General features: G+C 38.2%; 1 protein-coding gene across 4 annotated transcripts in view; it reads left to right on the top strand.

Moving 5' to 3' along the window:
- Positions 1-17,547, top strand: part of THSD4 (thrombospondin type 1 domain containing 4) — a 312,906-nt gene that overhangs the window by 62,705 nt on the left and 232,654 nt on the right. For all 4 annotated transcript variants that reach the window (XM_065688400.1, XM_065688397.1, XM_065688398.1 and 1 more), the window contains exon 4: positions 5,674-6,116. In XM_065688400.1, the coding sequence (XP_065544472.1) occupies positions 5,674-6,116 (443 nt within the window). The remainder of the gene's footprint in view (positions 1-5,673; positions 6,117-17,547) is intronic.

Here is a 17,547-nt window from a genome sequence, read left to right as displayed (position 1 = left end):
CAAATACAGTCTTTGAAAATTCAAGGCCAATGCTTTTGTTATTTTTAACCTGATTTGTCATGGACCTCTGAAATTTATTTTATTTTTTTAATTAAAACCCACTAACTTCTTTAAGCTCAGAGGAGGAGGAGCTTAAATCTTGTTCTGTTTTTCTCTCAGAAAAAATGAAAGGATCTTTGTTCCAGGTTGGATTCCAGAGCAGGTGAGCTTATAAGGTCATAGATAAGCTTCTCATCTTCCTTCAGAGCAGTATTGCATGCTGATTCTGTCCCTGGCTTTGTATCAGAGTGATGGTAAAGACGAGAAGCTTTTTGGATTCACAGATGAGCTCTTCTGTTAGGGAATGTTGCTTTCTATTTTATGACAGCTTGTCCTCCCTGTTTCTGGAGTCATGGGTGGATGACTCGCTGAGAGATCTTGAGAGGTGTTAAGTCAATTACTGAATAAATAAAGTCCGTATTTCCACCATATGTGGATCCCAAAGAAATTTTCTAAGTGTAGAAATATGATAGAGTGGCAACAGCTTTATCACAGCTGAAGATAATTGACCTGGAAAAGGCCTAGGGTTGTACAAGCTGGGTGATTTTGGTCACAGGTGATAGTCAGTGTTGGGGAAATAGTTTATTAAAATAAAGAAGCCTAATTTGTGATATAGTGAGGGCCTGATCCTTATCATCTTTATGTTAATGTAAGTCGGAAGCAATCCCACTGTAGATAAGTAGGGAATGTATAGGACCTGGTAGAAGTGAGGTCAGGAGTGACCCATCTGTTTACTTGAAAGTACTTAATGGCCCTACAAAAGAATAAAAAGAAACCTCTTCCTTGAAACACTAGTCTCGCACAGCACAATGGAGGTGGTCTTGGTGTGAAAAAAATTAGCCAAACTTGAAGGAAGCCTCAGGCTCTCTTGGTACAGACACTGTTCTGAACTTTTTTCAGAGCTGTTTACTTTCTGGACTATTTAAATAATGTTAAAGTTTCTTCAGATGTGGTCAGAGTTGGTTGAAGGGGCAGTTAAACTTTCCAGGCATTGTAACTCCCTTCAGTGATTTGTGAATACAAAGGTCTTCTATTTCCAGGCTTTTTAGCCCTTTAATCTTCACAGGCACAGATGTTCAGACAGGGTTTTTATACAAAGAACGGAAACCCAAATCGTTTAAGCTGGTAATATTTACACTTACCATGTACTGTAAAATTCAAATGGTTTACTACATCTCTGATTAAAGGCTTCCAAGATACACTGAAGGATTAAAATAGCTGAGCATACTAACCAGGCAGACATGTACACATTGTGTCATGATGTTTTGTTTGGCCTCTGCTCCATTTTTCTCCTAGCCTTGAGAGATCTGAGAAGTTATCTGCAAGTTTTGGGGTTTTTTTTGGTAGATTGTTTTTATAAAGCCACTGATGTTCCATATGTTTCTTGTAAGAGGCATAAAAAATATGGTGGTTGCAAATTAACATCTATAAAATGGACTGTAAAGACTTTCTGCTGGGAAATTGTTGTCGCTGTATAGGTATGGTCTTTATTAGAAGTCAGCTGAGTTAATACTGGAAGAATATTCCTTTAGGATGCTTAGACTGGTGAAAGAATTAAACCAGTTCCGTAGATGTGTTTTACAACACTGGCAGGGAAATAGGATTATGTTACACTTGAACAGGTTCTGAATTTTAAATTACAATTTCCTTTAGCCCATTCAAAATTTGGCATGCTCTGCTCTGAACTGCTGATGTGTAAAGGAAGAAGAGTGTCCCTGCAGCTGCCCTTCTGAACACCTACCCTCTATTCAGTTTGCCACTCACTGTTAGAAAGGTGACAGATTGGAAGGTATTTACTGCATAGCAGCCATTATGAAGAAAATTTCTGATTTAAAGATTTTTTGATAGCAATTTGATAGGAATTAGTGGAGATGTAGAAATTGTAAGCAGTTGCACACTGAAAGCTTGTCTTTTCTTTACAATGTTTACTATACAACTGTACCTAGTGAGATGCCATCTTTACACTTGCAAACTTTGTCCTGCTGTATAACTGAAAAACGTACAGGAAAAAAGGGCTAGAATTATGGAGTGAAATTGAGGGGGAAGATAGATTGATTTTGTAGAGCAAAATATTTGGTTATTTGCTGTAGATAGAAATATTTTTGACAGTGCATTTATAATCAGAATGAATATTACTAGGTTACCTACAGAAGGAATCAATCATGAACTATGGGAAAGTAGATTAAGTGGGTAAGTTGATCTCTCCTTTTTGCAGGCTATGTGATCTGTTATTAATGAAATTACTTTCATGATTTAACTTGGCAAGGAAAATTCACTATGCATTTCACTTGTTTCCCAGTGCAGGTGCAAACTCTTCCCTTAAGAAAGTGTGCTGTTTAATGGCTAAGTTTTAAAGGGAGAGGAGGAGGGGACCTAGCATCAGAAATCTCTGAATATGTGATGTTTCTGAGATGATCTGTAATACTTCAGCTGTCTTCCGTAGCTAGCTGTAATTTCTTGGATGTATCCTGGGGCTGTGGTCCAATCCATTACTGGCTACACGGTAACTGGGAAATCACAGCACAGCAGGACATAAGTGACCTGTGAGACCGGCAGTTCATCTCCTCTGCCCTGAGCATGGGTCGGTTATATCTTAGTTGTTCCTGGTAGGGATTCGAGATTGGCCTCTGTGATGCCAGGGTCTCCTCAGGCAATCTGTTCCTGTGCTTTGTTTGCCTTTCCACTAAGTAGTTTTTCCTGCTCGCTAATTTGGATCACCTCTGATTAAATTAAAATCCACTGTTACTTGTGCTTTGGGGAGGCACCTGGAGAACAATTTGCTGCAAAGAGAAAATGAACAGTTCTTGGGTGGGTTTTTTATGTAAACTGTTTGGAAGACTTATGATTGCCCCCTATGTTTTCCATTCTTTAAGCTAAGCAGCTTCAAATTAGTCAGTCTCTTTTAGTAGGCTACACAATCTAAACTGAGTAGATTGTGCCATTAATCACGTCATCTTCTCAAAAGATTTGTCTGTATCCCTTGTCTTTCTCAAAGTAAGAAAACAGACCTTGATTGAAAATAAAATTGCATAACCTGATTTGCTAGTGAAAATTCCCATCTCAGAATGTTGTCATTTTATAACTAAGTAGTGGTGAATTTGTACATCAGTATAAGACATACTGTTACTTTTTGCTTAGTTTTATTATTATGTTCTAACTTGACTAGCTAGATTAAACCTTCTTGTGCTATGTCTAGATTTGTTTTACTGTGGATATTAAGTGGTATGAAATTTCTTTACATTGCCTTCAGTCATTTAAAGTACTGTTCTACTGGAAACAATTCTTGCTGCAATGAAGTTTGGCAGTCAGAAAGTTCTCTCTGCAACAGGTCAACACTTGTCATTATTATATCAGTTTCCATTTCTGCATAAGGAAATATTTGTTGTGTTAGTGGTGACTTGAGTTGCTTGTGGATGAACAGATTTTAGTTGTTGCCTGCATGAGTGTCTTTGGCTTAAAAAAAAAAAACGTAAGAAATAGTTCAGGCAGGTGAAACCTGACTTCTAATAACGCAGGACTATTCATTTGATAATAATTAAATTTTACTGCAGACCAGGGTCAGGCCAGAAGAGTGTCTCTGTGTGTCACCATTACCGTTTTGTATCTCTGCTAGAGATACATTAATGTGCAGTGTAAGTATGAACAGTGAATATTCATTGAAAAAATCACTCTGAAGAGTAGCTTGTTTAGTTGGTCAAACTGTAAACCAGTGGTGTTCTCTTACTGGATTTGAAAGCAAATGTAACAGCCAGAAACCCAAGATGTTGTTGCATGTTATTCATAATTTTGACATTATGTGGTATTAGGTTGTACAGACTAACGGATTTAAAAGGCTGATGCCGAATGGGGTACCCACATATTAAAAACAGACACATCTGCTCCTGTTTTCAAATAACATTGGGGAAATGGGCAACATAAGACACTAATGCAGATGCTTTTTATTTTTCAGAAGTTATAATTAAATGTAGGTTTTTTCTGTGATTGGTGATTGAAGTGTGAGAGCAACCTCAGAGTGGGGAAATGTTTTAGATTATGTAGACCACAACTGATTACTACACAGCAGCACCACAAGCCCTGCTCTGGCTTGCCTTTTCATACTGTAATGGTGTATTCAACTGTGTTTGCAAACCACATTCCACCAAAGCCTGCCATTTTTATAGCTAGTTGATCAGTAATGTATACTTCCTGGCATAGGTGGTTTGCAGTTCAGTTAGTGACTGTGCAGGTTGTGACTAGGGGCAAAGCATGTAGATGTTAATCTTTTGCTGTTATAACAATAATGTTTGAGGCATAATTATTAATGGAAGTTATGAGTTTAGTCTATCCTTTGAAGGGGGCAGAGGTGACATACAGTCAGATAAGGCTGTCTGTGCAAAGCTCATTTTGAGGTAGCTACACACTTGAATAGGGCTGGAGAGGTGTTTCAAGCGTTTGTTTGTGGACAGTGCCTTTTTTGTTTCCTAATTGAATTAATCTGTATGTATACTTGTTGGTACAAAGATTATTCAGAATTAAATCAACTATTAAAGGATGCTCATTTGAAAGAATATTTGGCATGTTAATAATTGCGAAAATCGGACATTGGAAGCCTACTTTGAAAACTTATGATTCAGCCAGTTGGACAAGGGAAGCAACAGAAAAACTATTTAATGAAAATGCATCTGATTTGTGTGCAGCAAAGTTGAGCACTCTGCCTAGCACGGAAGACTGAGAAATCCTGACATACCTAGTTGCAGGAATGGGTAAAGCTTGCGATGCAAGTCCCTAGGGAGATTGGGATGGGTGGTTGTAACTTCCGGCTGTGTTGATACCTTGCCAGCCACAAGGTCATGATACTTAAATATCTAGCATGGCTTGAGGGGTTAACTCTCCTTAGAGCAGCAGTCCCTGCCCTTTATAATCCTTCCTAGTTTCCTTTGTTTTGGTTTCCCTGTGCTGCTGAATGGCGAGTATGGGCTATGTGGCACTGAACAACCAAGACCAACAATTTCTCCTGTCTTTTACTGGATTCGATGGTGATTTCTGTAAATATAGGGTTGGGCGGGTCATCTTGAATAGCTTTTTTGTGTGAACCATTGATGTGGGTGACGGAAAAGTGGTAGTAAAACTATAGCAGTATTTTTCGCCTGGTTAGAAATCAGCCTGTGCTCTTAATCTGTTGCTTTCCTAAAACGTTCCACATTAGATGGGAGTTCCTGAAATATTATTGCAACCAGCAGCTGTCTCCATTGTTGAGGTATCAGAGTAGAAGAGAGCAGTCTGTGTCTGTTGACCCAAGCTCCTCACCAACAATTACTCAACTTCCTGACTTCGCTAATATTCTAAGAGTTTGCAATTCCCACATTCTCAAACTTTGCATTACACAATGTTTTCCGTTGCTGAAAACTAAAGAAAATCTATTCCTATCCACATAGTAAAAAAAAATACCTTGGTCTGAATGGTTGATGGCTATAGGAAATCTGTTACACTGGCAGAATAGGCAGCCGTTTGATAGGGAATGAATAATACAAGTTACTTTCTATGTTGCTCAGTTTCACTTCTGACTGCACAGTGAATGCCATAAGAAGGATATTAGTGTTCTCCTGGTATTACAGTGTGGATTCTTGTTCCTAAGTCAATCTGTTGTGTCTACAGGTTCCCCAGAGGATAGAAGAGCAAAGAGATGCATCTGAGGATAGCAGTGCAGGAATCCCAGGCATGTGGGGAAGTTGGGGCCCCTGGTCTGCCTGCTCTCGGAGCTGCAGTGGTGGTGTGATGGAGCAGACGCGGCCCTGCCTCCCAGCCTATTACCGGGAAAGGGGCTACCGAAGGCCAGGGCGGCAGTATCCAGCCTCAGAGAGAACTCTTGCTCATCAACATTCCCGTCACCACGAGGACTCGCTGACTGCTTATCCTGGCCATGTCATTTCTGCCATCCGTACATCTGTGCCGCTTCACAGGAATGAAGAGCAGCTTTGGGCTGGCCTTTGGGCCTCTGGTTCTTCTGGAGGCCATAATAACAGCCACCTGAGCAGAGGAGCATTGAGAGGCAGCAGGCATTCTCAGACCCAGAGGCAGAACACCAAGCCAGAAAAGAGGTATGTGTCTATGCACAGTTTTCTTGCTATGAATGATGTCTCCTAAGAATGACATGTCAGATTAGCGTTGGTATTTTTTAATGCTTACAAAAGGCTATTAAAGACTAAGACTGACTTTTACAATGTCTGCCGTCTTCTTTGGAAGGCTGTCCTCCCTGCTGACTACTTATATGATAATACCCAAGGACAGGTAAATTATTCTGTAATTGCACTAGGCAGATTATTTTCTTTTACATGATGATTTATTGAGATACTTTTCCTTTTCTGCTACACTCTCATTTGACATTTCTATCCTCACCATAATAATAAAAATCAGAAAAAGTAACAGCTTTATAATTGGATTTTTAACTTCAGTGGCCATTCTGATTTAAATTGAGTGAAAAAAACAAGTTCTACTTCCCTCCCATCCCCATCCCCCCCACACCCAAGAATGGACACACAACTGTCTGTTCGCTTTTCTTCTAGTCAAAACTCTAGGTCTCTTTTCTATTTTTCATAGGCTTTCTATTTATGGGCTTTTTGTTTTCTCTGTTCCCTTTCTTGTTTTCTACCACATTTTTTAGCAAAATTTCCTGTTTGATTAAAAAATGTGGTTGTTTAACACAGAATATTTTTAACACTGCATATGTTTGTATCAATTTTATAGTATTAGCTGTTCAGTCATTAAGGCTTGTGTAATTGTGCAATTAATTACAATTAATTGCAATTAATTCTCCAGTTTCTGGAAAAATATTTTTTTCTCTTCTGTGATACCAATCTATTGGATTTTTTTTTCATAATTGTATGAAAGGAAAATAGATGTGTTTCCAGTTTAAAAACTGAGGAGAACAGGCATGTAGATCCCTTGGGAGGGAGTGTTCCTGAAACATCTCTATTCTGTCTTTCCTTAGAATACATATACCAGCAGTTGTTTGATTCTTTCCTTTACAGCTCTCTTCTGTGAGATGCATGGAGAGGTGGTTTGTTTTTTTTTGGTTTAGTTAACAAAAAACTCAAACCAAGCAAAAAAAAAAAAAAAAAAAAAAAACCCCACCAAAAACCCAAAACCACCTCAAACCCCCCAAAATCCTCCTTGATATAACGTGCTTCTCTAAGATTCTTAGGTGAAGCCATCAACTGTAATTCCTTTTAAAAGGCATCTTGCTGACCCAAACAAATAATGTTACCTTGAGGCAATATTCTAGCCTGACTAGAATAAGACAGTGGGACCCTCTGTTGCTGTAATAAAGACATCCTCAGACCCGGGAAGAAATTCTCTTCATCTAAAAGGGTATTTGAAAATAGAAGTTGACCTGTTAGCCTCCTGTTTGTCTCAGTAAAGCATGTATTTCCAAAAGCAGGGCCAGCTGTTCAGATGTTGATCTTCCTGGGTGTTGGCCATTTGCTTTAATCACTGCTTTGTCTTTCTTTCAAACCCATGCAAATGCATAGCCTACACCTGTGGAGTATTACTTCAATATGGCACTGATGCTCTTATAAAAAAAACCAAGAATGCCAGAGGCAGGCTTTTGATAGCAGTGTTAACATGACTGCATCGAGACAAAAGTCTTAATGTTTTCTTTTTTCTGTTTTCCTACTTGATCATTTACTATAATGCACTTCTGTTCTCAGCTGCACAGCGGTAAAGCTACAGGTTGTAATACATAGCTGGGTTATTACTGAAACTGGAAGCCTGGCCTTGACTCATCAGCATAAAGTCATTCAAGGCCTGTTTGCTCCAGTCCCTTGGCACCCTCAGACTCCAAAGGGATCCCAGCTGGCCTAGCCTCTGCAGCAGACTTGCTGCCAGGCTGCTGGCAGAGCTGGGCTTCCATCCCTGCAGGCTATTCCTTGCTGCTGTGGTGGCCTCTGCAGGCAGGCCAGGAGAGTCTGGAAGTCTTGAAGCAATCACTGCAGTTATGGCTGGAACATGAGAGGACAATGAACAGAAAATAATATTGACTGTGTGTGGAAGTGAAGCTATGTTATTCCTAATAAATGCCTTGACATATGAAATATTAAAATGATCATAATGTCTGTTGTGCTTCCACTTTCCTGTATGATGGAGGCCTTTGCTTTTGGAATTTCTTCTGCTTTCCTAAGCATAATGTAAGCTTCTGTACCACAGTTGATTTTTCACCCCTACACACACTGTCCCTAGTCAAAAGACTGTGGATTCAAAGTTGTTGTTCTAATTTATTTGCATAATAAGCTACTTCCATCTTGTGTTATGAGGGTCCCTGGTGGCTTTAAAGCCTGTTGTACTGTGTAGCTTTCAGATTCTTTGGTGGTGATTGTAAAAACAGAATAAGAACAAAAAAATTTTATTCAAAAATTCAATTATTAGAATGTCAAATCCAATAGTTTTCATTAATTTACAAAATCCAGAGTACAAACCTTCTGGTCCTATCAGATATATGGAAAATGGATTTCAAAGTCTAAGTTACTCAAGAAACTGTGTTTATAGTGTAGAACAGCATTCAGCGTTCACTAAATGAGTGATACTAGAAATTGGTGTCAGACTTAAAAAAATGTGTGTTTTCAGAATATGTACAGTCAGTGAAAACTTTTTTTGGGTATTCCTATCTCCTGTACTACTTCATATCAAAGCTGTAATTTTAATAGACTTCTATAAAACAATAAAAAAGGAATGTATACTTATGACTGAGATAAGCTCACATTTGATAGCATGGTAAGATGAAATTGGATGGCTTCCAAGTCAAATAGATTTTCACAGCAGTAGCAATAGCGATCCTTCAAAGTAGGCAAATATGTTGGCATCAGTCAGCAACAAGTGGAAAAGTTCTCTCTCTGCTTCCAGCACCTGACAAAGAACTGTTCACTTTATTTGTATATCATGAATTTTGACATACCTCATCAGTGATGAGGATATTCATGTTATCAGCTTTTGAAAGTTAGTTCACATGTTTCAGTTAAGTTTTAGAAACCAATGCTGCACATGAAGCTCAGGGAAAGAGATTTGAGGTACTCACAATTAGAAGCCTAATTTTTGAAGTTTAAGTGCTCCCTTTTTGATCATAGTGCTGTAAGTGGAGTTTTTGTATAATTGAAATGTGTTAGGAAATTATAGTCAGCCATTGGAATGGGGATGGAAACACAAAGCTACTGATTATCTGGGCTGTCTATTGGCAAAGGAAGGGAGCTCTTCTTGGCTTTGAAGAGCTGAGTTCCCATTAGCACAGCCTTGTTTTTAATTTTACCTTGCTAAAATGTGTGGAGCATACTATAAAATAAGAGCAAACAGGACTGAGGAGATAGTGAAAAAATATCGAAGCATTTAGACATCTTAGAGAGAGGATCATATGGAAAAGTAATAAGGGCATGCAAAAGAATAGCGTGCTTTAAGAGAGAAAACATATCTCAAAAGGAAATATCATTAATGGACTAGGTTTTTAGTACTGTTTAGTGCTGTTGGCTTTCCAGTTGTCTGTTTTGGTGTTAGAGAAGACAAAACTGCAACTTTAGATAGATGTACTGAGTGTTGTGATGCTTGCAACTGCTACCTTCACTTTCTATACAACTGGATTTTCGTGGTGCATCAGCAATACTTCTGTGTCCACCCCTGTAAGATGTGGACTTTATATTTTCTTAGGAGCAGAAAGAACATGTTACCTTTATCACCAGAATAGTGAAATAAGTAAAGCGAAGAGGTAAGTTAATAAAGAAATATGTTAATAAGGAAAAGGCTTCCCTAAAGCTCTTTTTGTAGAGCTTTAGGGAAGTTGGAAGAGGAATGAGAGGAGAGGTTTGCACTGAGGAAATAATCCAAAAATCATCACCTTCTCACATGACTATAGCTCTGTGGTCTCTATATTCTGTTGCCAGCAGCTGACGTGAAAGTCTGCTGCGCTGCTTTGTACCCTGCATAGGGTCAGTTTGCATTTCTACGCATGTGAGCAATGGAAAGGAAGAGTGTATTGTTTAATGTCAAAACAGAATTTCCTTTCTGAAAGTATTTCTTTTGCCCCCGGTTCACAGATGCTTTGACCAGGCAAATGTAGGTCACTCAGTTGGCAGGCCTACAATTAGCCTTTAAAGGGACAATTCTGTTGTTATTTGCTTAACCAATTTAAGCATCATTATTGCATATTCTGATGTAATTTTCTGTGACCTGTTCTACTCAGGTCCAGTTGATAGAAGTGGACAAATGTGTGATTGCTGGACCATCAGGTTCAAGAGGTATTATTTTCTCACGTTCTGAGGCTTTATATTTGTGGCGTGGGTATTTGCTTAATATTTGGAATGAAACCCAGCTCAAGAACTTAGCTGCCCCTCCTTTCATTATTTCTTTAATAGAATGAAAATGTGATGCATTTCATTCCAAACCCAGTGTGCCTATAAAAGCTTACTGGGGGTTGGTGTGTGTGCAGGAGGAAGACAGAGAGAGAAGGATTTAATTCTCTTCTGATGGTAAATATTCCTGAAAAATCCAAGAGCAGCATTAGTAATCAAAGAATTCATTTTCGTAGCACTTGGAGATTTAAAACTGTATGAGAAAGGTGTTCCTTTTCCTTCTGAAAAAAGATCCAAACAGGTTCTATTAGCAATAAAGATCATGGGGAGGTATTTCCTGGCAAAATGCATAGCTAGCTGGGGTGATTGTGGCCTCAGATTGACTTGGTGCTGCCCCACCTCTCAGCTGATTATTAATTCCTCTGATATGTTCTAGGTCTCACTTATTATTGTTTCTCTAGTAAATTTTTTTATTATTCTACTGTGAGCATACTTTGAAAGGTTTTACCAAAAATAAAATCTAGCATGCTACTGTAATCGCAGCCACCCCAGAAGCTGTCTTAATTTTGCTGCTGGACATTTCAACCCTTCCTGAAGTGGATTGGCTGAAGGAGAGGAGGGGAAGTGAGAATGCTGCATCAGTCACACACAAGACAGTGCAATTTACCAATGAGTTATTGCCTGGTCACTAAGGGGTAGAAACACAACAAAACTGCCATCATAGTTGTAATGCACTGAAGCAGATTTATGTGGTTACTTGATCTGAATTTCTGCTGATTTGCTTGCCAACTGCATGGTCACATTATTCAGTCAAACCTTAAAGATGAAGCTAAGGGGAAAAACTTGCAGATGCCTGGGATGAGAGGTGTTATTAAACTCATAGGAAAAGAGGACTGCAGTATTTGGGTTAAAATTCTGGAATCCTATCTCAGTACTGAAAGTGACATAAATGAGGTTATATAGCAGTTGTTGGGAGATCAGCAAAAGAGCCAGTATAGTAAGTTATTGTACTGGGCATATTGTGACTGTGCTAGAATGGGGTATTAGTGTTGATCTCTGAGAATGGAAAATTTCATTTAAGGTAGACCACATGTGTATCTCTTATATTGATCCAATTAATTAAACCTGATTCCAAGAGGCAATTTACATAGTGACTTTATTCATTAATTCTACTCTGTCAGAAAAAGCAAATTTTTTTTCCCCTAATATAATATACAAAAGAGAGAAGAATTACCCCTGTGGTATAACCTGTTTTCCTACAGAAGGTGCTCTTTTTAGGTATAGTTGAAATTTTTAAGTCAAATATGCTCGCAGTAGTTTTACTACTCATATGCATATATAATACATGCGAAGTAGTGAATATCCACAAATCATGATGAGGTTACCAGCTACCAGACATGTAAACCGGACTAGTTAGTTCCCTTGTTTTAGTTACCTTGACTATGAAAACCAGTGAAATGAATGCCTGCACCGTTTTAGTTGTGATGACATGTGCTGATGAGGTGTGAACAATACACTATAATGCGGCAAAAGAAGTTTGTGAGGATGGCTCTGATTTTCAATCTGTGATACACTCTCCGAAGGGGTTGTTCAACTCTTGTGACCAAACATTTGACAAAGATAACTGCTTGCTGCTTTATGGCTGTTTTCTTGGTCAGCGAGCAGACAGGCATGCATTTTCGTAGCATAAAACAGAGTCAGAGGGCTCCCTTCTTTCATTCATGTTCAAGTGATTTTCTCCAGATTGATTTAGAGCTGGTGAAAAGTGAGTACGTGGAATTCAAAGCTTCACAAGGCTATGGTACAGTGCTGTGAGGTGATACATAGTGACTTTTGATGTGAATGAACCTGACTGTTGAGAGCTCTTTTGAGCAGATGGAAATATATTCCCAGAACCAGTAAATCATGAATTTTTGTTAAAAATTATTATTGTGAAAGAATCTGCTAAAATACAGTGAAGTATAAACTTCATAGCAGTTATGACCAGGATAAGTCAGTTTATTTTGTGACTTAGAGTGAAAATGCATGGTGGACAGTCTTTTTAAAGTAAACCTTGTTAACTGTGTGCCTAACAATATATAAAACATAAAAGAAAATTAAACAATATGAGGGCTGGAAAGTAAATGATTGAATAGGGCAGTTATAGGCCAGTTAGAATTTTAAAAATTATGAAGCAAGTGCCAGGGATTAAAAATATGTATCTGAAATTATTTTAATGATACTATGGCAGGAGTAATAAAAATAATGAAATACATTAAAAATACATATACTTGTACCTATCCCGGTAACTAGAAACAGTTTTTTGCATTTGAAGTGGAAGTTTTGTGTCTGCAAAGACTTTTTGGTCTCCCTATATTTTTTTCTTAATTACATTTTGTATATTGATGTGATGTTTCAAAAACTTCATTGTTGTCAGATATAGGTAATAAGCCACTTTCAGTTCTTCTGAAACAAAATCAAGGCAACTCTAACTATGTTAAATACTTGAACTGTGTGTAAATGAGTAGTGTTCTTTAAAAGCTGTCAATTACAGTAATGTAATGCTGCTAAGTATTTTGCTATGATCTAAAATATTAGGTTAAATCTTGGTAGACTTATCCACAGAAATAGATTTAGTGAGGTTAGGATGCATATAATTGATTTAGAGAAAGAAAATTTGGACTGCTAACTTAAGCATATGTATGGTCCTGTTAAAACCGTGATGGGTAGTAGGACTTAAATTTAAGCTGAAGAGCTTTGATAAGGATCTAAGGGGAATGAGCTCCTGTAGAACTAAGTTTCTAGTGGGAATCAAAGAAATGTGCTTTTAGAGCATTTCTTTTGATAGAAATTAATAACTGCAGTGCAAAAACACAAATCAGTATAATTTAAAAGATATTTTGCGGGGGTACTTAATCTGGAATATTGATTGGGAAATACAGCTATAAATCATAATTGTACTTTTTGCCCACTTTTGTCTTGCACGTAAAACCTGTGTTTCTGTTGATAGATCACTGCTAAAGTCAGCTTGAGTAGATGCTAGCTGTGTTGATAGGACAAAAATACAGCCAGCAACACTTCAGACATTAGATTATAGGTAACTGCTTAATTCCCAAGTGAGAAGATTAGGCAAGAACCTGAAGAATGCTTGGGTCCTGAGTATTTGGAGCAGCATCAGGCTATATGTGTGATTAGACCCGGCTCACTGACGAGATGAGTTTCCTTAGCGTATTAGAGAACTTCTCTGTTTATACCAGGACAGGATTCCTCAGATAAGCCTCTGAAGATTTTGAAAAAAGCTTTGAACTCAAACTCCCGCAAAAACTAAAAGTGAGTGCGAAGTATTGGTTTTGCATCTATCCAAATGCTCTGTGATGACAGTCTGTTGTCTTTCATTACAGTGATGGCTGTCGCTGGGCATAGAAGGAAGAAACAGTCTTCCTCTGCTTGTGGGATAATTTCTGCCAATAGACAAGAGAAAATTTTGAAAGTAATATCATGAAGCCTGCAGTTCTGGTGCAGTTTTCCCTCCTCATCACTGGTGGAACTAGTGGCTGAAGGCTGTTACTTTGCCAGAACATTACTCCTTGAGAAACAGTGTGAAAGGTTGTGAATTGAAAATTAAGGAAATTAGTGGTTTCCTTGGATTTATTCTAAGAAAACATTCCAACAGTAGGAAAACAAGTCTTTTGTGGTGTCATAAATGAGAGGTTTTGTTAATGTTCAGCCTTGCAGTTTTTTGTTTAAAAGAGAAGCATTTTGATGGTAGGAGATAAGTTGAATGAAATACTGCAAAGCTCATGTAAAATACATTCTTCATTCTGTCTGACATCAGAAGAGAAAGAAAGCGAGTTATACTTCAGCTGGAAGTGAGTCAGGGAGCCTCTGTTTAGAGAGGAGAAGGGAAGTGATGGGAAGAGGGGAAAGATGAAAAAGACATGCTGGCTTTGTGAAGAGCAGTTAAGAGAACAGGTGGAGGCCCAGGAAATCTCTAATCTTACTTTTGTGTTTTAAAGATGCTGCATATCCTTACTTCAAAGAGGATTTCTGTTCAATATAAATAACTAGCCCACCAGCTCTGAAAGTACTTGATTCTTAGTGAACCTCAAGACCACTTGAGGTTCAAAGCATTGTTCTTAGGATAAACTCTATGAGGCAGTGATAATGCATTTGTTTGCCATCCAAGGCACATGTATGCTTAAAAAAAGCTGCTACAATAAAATTCCTTTCTGTCACTCAAAAGGTGCTGTTGAGGGGCCAGGTCTCGCTATTCTCCGCTGGCTTAGCTTCAGCATGAGAGAAAATGTTAATAGTTAGACCAATAAGTATAATAGCTAAAAATAATTATTTTAAAATGTTTTCTACAAACCTTACATTAATAGCAAAAAGCCTTCTTTTCATACTCGTCTTGGTAAATGCATTTTTGAACTCAAAAATATACTTGGGTTGGCTTACGTTTAAAGGGGCCCATCATTTTTGTTAGCTAAACAGATTTGTCTGAACAGTCAGGGAGGTGTGTATGTTTGAGAATTATGCCCAAAGAAAGAGGCAAAGAAGACCTTCGATGAGGGTTAATGCAACCATAGGCATGTCATTCTAAGGGTGCTGGAAACTTAGGCTACCAGAAATAGTACCTCATTTCTTAATCAGTGGGGACTCCAGAACATATCCAAGTTACAGATGTAGAAAAACAAGCCAAGCTGAGACAGGAACTAACAGTAAAGATGTTGTTATTCTTTTACTTCTTAGTCACTGCTCTATGTTTGTTGCAGTGGTCAACCAGTTTACAAGAAAAATGGCATCCCTTGAGTTTTTCTAATTTTTACAAATAATCTCATGCGGTCCCAGCAGCTTTTGGTCACTTGCTGCCTTCAATCATCAGTCCTTTCAGATATTAGTCATTCTGTGTTTAAGACCATTTAATTACTTTTTCTAGGCAGAATTGTCTTATTTCAGATCACCATTTCTTGCATGTCCTTCCATTCTTTTCAGTTCTGATTCATGACCCTGAACGGGAGATTAACAGCCAGACATCAGTCTAAGTTTTGACTTTTTGTGTGATCTCTCCTAGTTTGCCAGGCAGCAGTTCTTCCAGTGGGGATGATGCATCTAGGTGCTCCTCTCTGGAAGAGTCTAGTGCTTGTTGCTGCAATGAATTTGGCATTCAGGAGACTGGGGCAGAAGCATATCCCTACCATTCCACTGGTCTGCACAAGGTTTATTGCTCAGTTACTAGCAGCTTTTTCTCCTGCTGATGAAAAATGCAAGCAACCTGACTAGATAAATTCAAAAAGCTAGTTTCAGTAGACCTGCCATCCCCTGTCCACCCTTGCAATCACCACCACTTGCAATCTGTGCTCCCTGCAATGAAGCAGTAACTTTCTCAATGCTAGGAGTTGTTGCCAAGGTTCGTATCACAGGGACTTCAAATTTGGTATGGTCAGGTTGGGAAGAAACCAGCTGTCAGTACAAATCATTAGAGATTGGAGCAAATAAGAATAAGCAGTTATATCTGTTTTGCAAGATGAATCAAATGTGAATAGAAATCTCAAGAAAGATTTTTTGTGTTTGTTAGTTTTGGTCTTGCACAGAAATTAAGAGTTCTGCTAAAAATCAAAAATAGCGACAACATAGAGGGAATCAATATGTTTGCCCATTAAAAAAAAAAAAAAAAAAACAAAATAAAAAACCCCCAAACCAACCAACTAGCAGAAAAACCCCATAAGCCTCTACACAACACAAACTGTGCTCATTTAAATCAAGTTGGGTTTAGTCTCAACATTTCAAATGATTCCTACTCATAATTTGTCTTTCATTCCTCTCCCGTCCATTTACAGGAAGCTTTTTTTCCTTCTGTAATGCTAAACCCCATTGTATTACTTTTCTCTATGGTAGCTACCAAAAGCCTACCTCAACAGTGACCATCACAGTTACAGAGCAGATTAATGGGTATAAACAGCTCAAGAGTGCTGGTTGCTTATCTGCCAGGGTAAATCAACACTCTTGTTCACACATCCTTGAGCCAGGAAGATTGATTAAAGGTCCCATGTGGCCATAATGCTAGAATGTTAAGTAAATGACTTCCAAGGTTCCCATGTAACAAGAGTCTTGAGAGAATGTAAGACTTAGGGAGAAAACAAACACGTGTAAAAACAAACCCAAAGAAAAGTCTCTGATCTGGTGTCTGATATTTGTAAGACTTCAGTTTCTAGACAATAGGTATGTCAATTTATAACCTCTGGTTTTCACTGCAGTTCAAGTGTATTTTATACATATTAAAAAATACAAGCATATTTTATGGTCAGAAAGAAAATTACTTCTTTTAATGGTGTCTCCCTTCCTGAGCTGCAAAGGTTCTAAAAACAGCTGTATTCACACATTGCTCTGAACCGGAAGAAAACTTTTGCCTACTTATTCTTCAGACTGCAGCAGTAGAAATCAAGGCCTGGTGCAATATTGCTGTGAGCGTGCAGAGAACAAAGCTACCCTCCACAGAGTACCAGCTGTTTGAGAGTGCTGATACAGGCTTAATACAGCCTTAAAGAAAAGAGTATATCTACTGGCCAAATAAGAGAAAATAAACTGTGTACCATAATAAGAATATTTTACTGCATTTGTCATCTTTTCCAGAAGTATTTCAGTAATATTTTGAGGTTTCTTACACTTTTTCCTTAAATATTTATTGTTATTTCTTAAATAACAAATGAAGCAGAATCACAGGAGGCATTGTAAACAGATACAAAATGTTTAACAATCTTCACCATACTGAATTCAGATTTTCTTCTGTCATTACTCAAATCCATAGTGGGGTTTTCCTGCTGTTACGTATCTCAAGCTCCTCAGAAACGTGGTTATGAACTTTAGGAATATACAGCTTTGATTCTATGAATTTCCATTTTAAAGGAGAGACCTAGGGGAACAACAACCACCTCCCTCCAAACTCCTACTTTATACCATACCTAGCCATTTGCCTTTGCTAGTTGACACTAAGTGACTTCCCGTGTGAACCCCAGCCAAAGGGGGCCCAGGATTTAGTTCAGTCAGTAGCCTTCTTCGTAGATTCCCAGAACACAAAGCAAGTATACAGCTTGTAGATGTTTTCTGTAAAAAAGATAGAAATTTCTGTAGCCTTGCCGTTACAAAGCCTGGCAAATAACAATTCATGTAAATAACTGCTCCTTCACTTACGAATTCAGTAAATGTTTTCTCTTTCTTTCTC

The sequence above is a fragment of the Lathamus discolor genome, chromosome 8 (genome assembly GCF_037157495.1).
Source record: "Lathamus discolor isolate bLatDis1 chromosome 8, bLatDis1.hap1, whole genome shotgun sequence".
In the NCBI taxonomy this organism is placed as follows: domain Eukaryota; kingdom Metazoa; phylum Chordata; class Aves; order Psittaciformes; family Psittacidae; genus Lathamus; species Lathamus discolor.
Note: the sequence above shows the minus strand (reverse complement) of the source record. Positions and strands in the feature narration are given on the sequence as shown.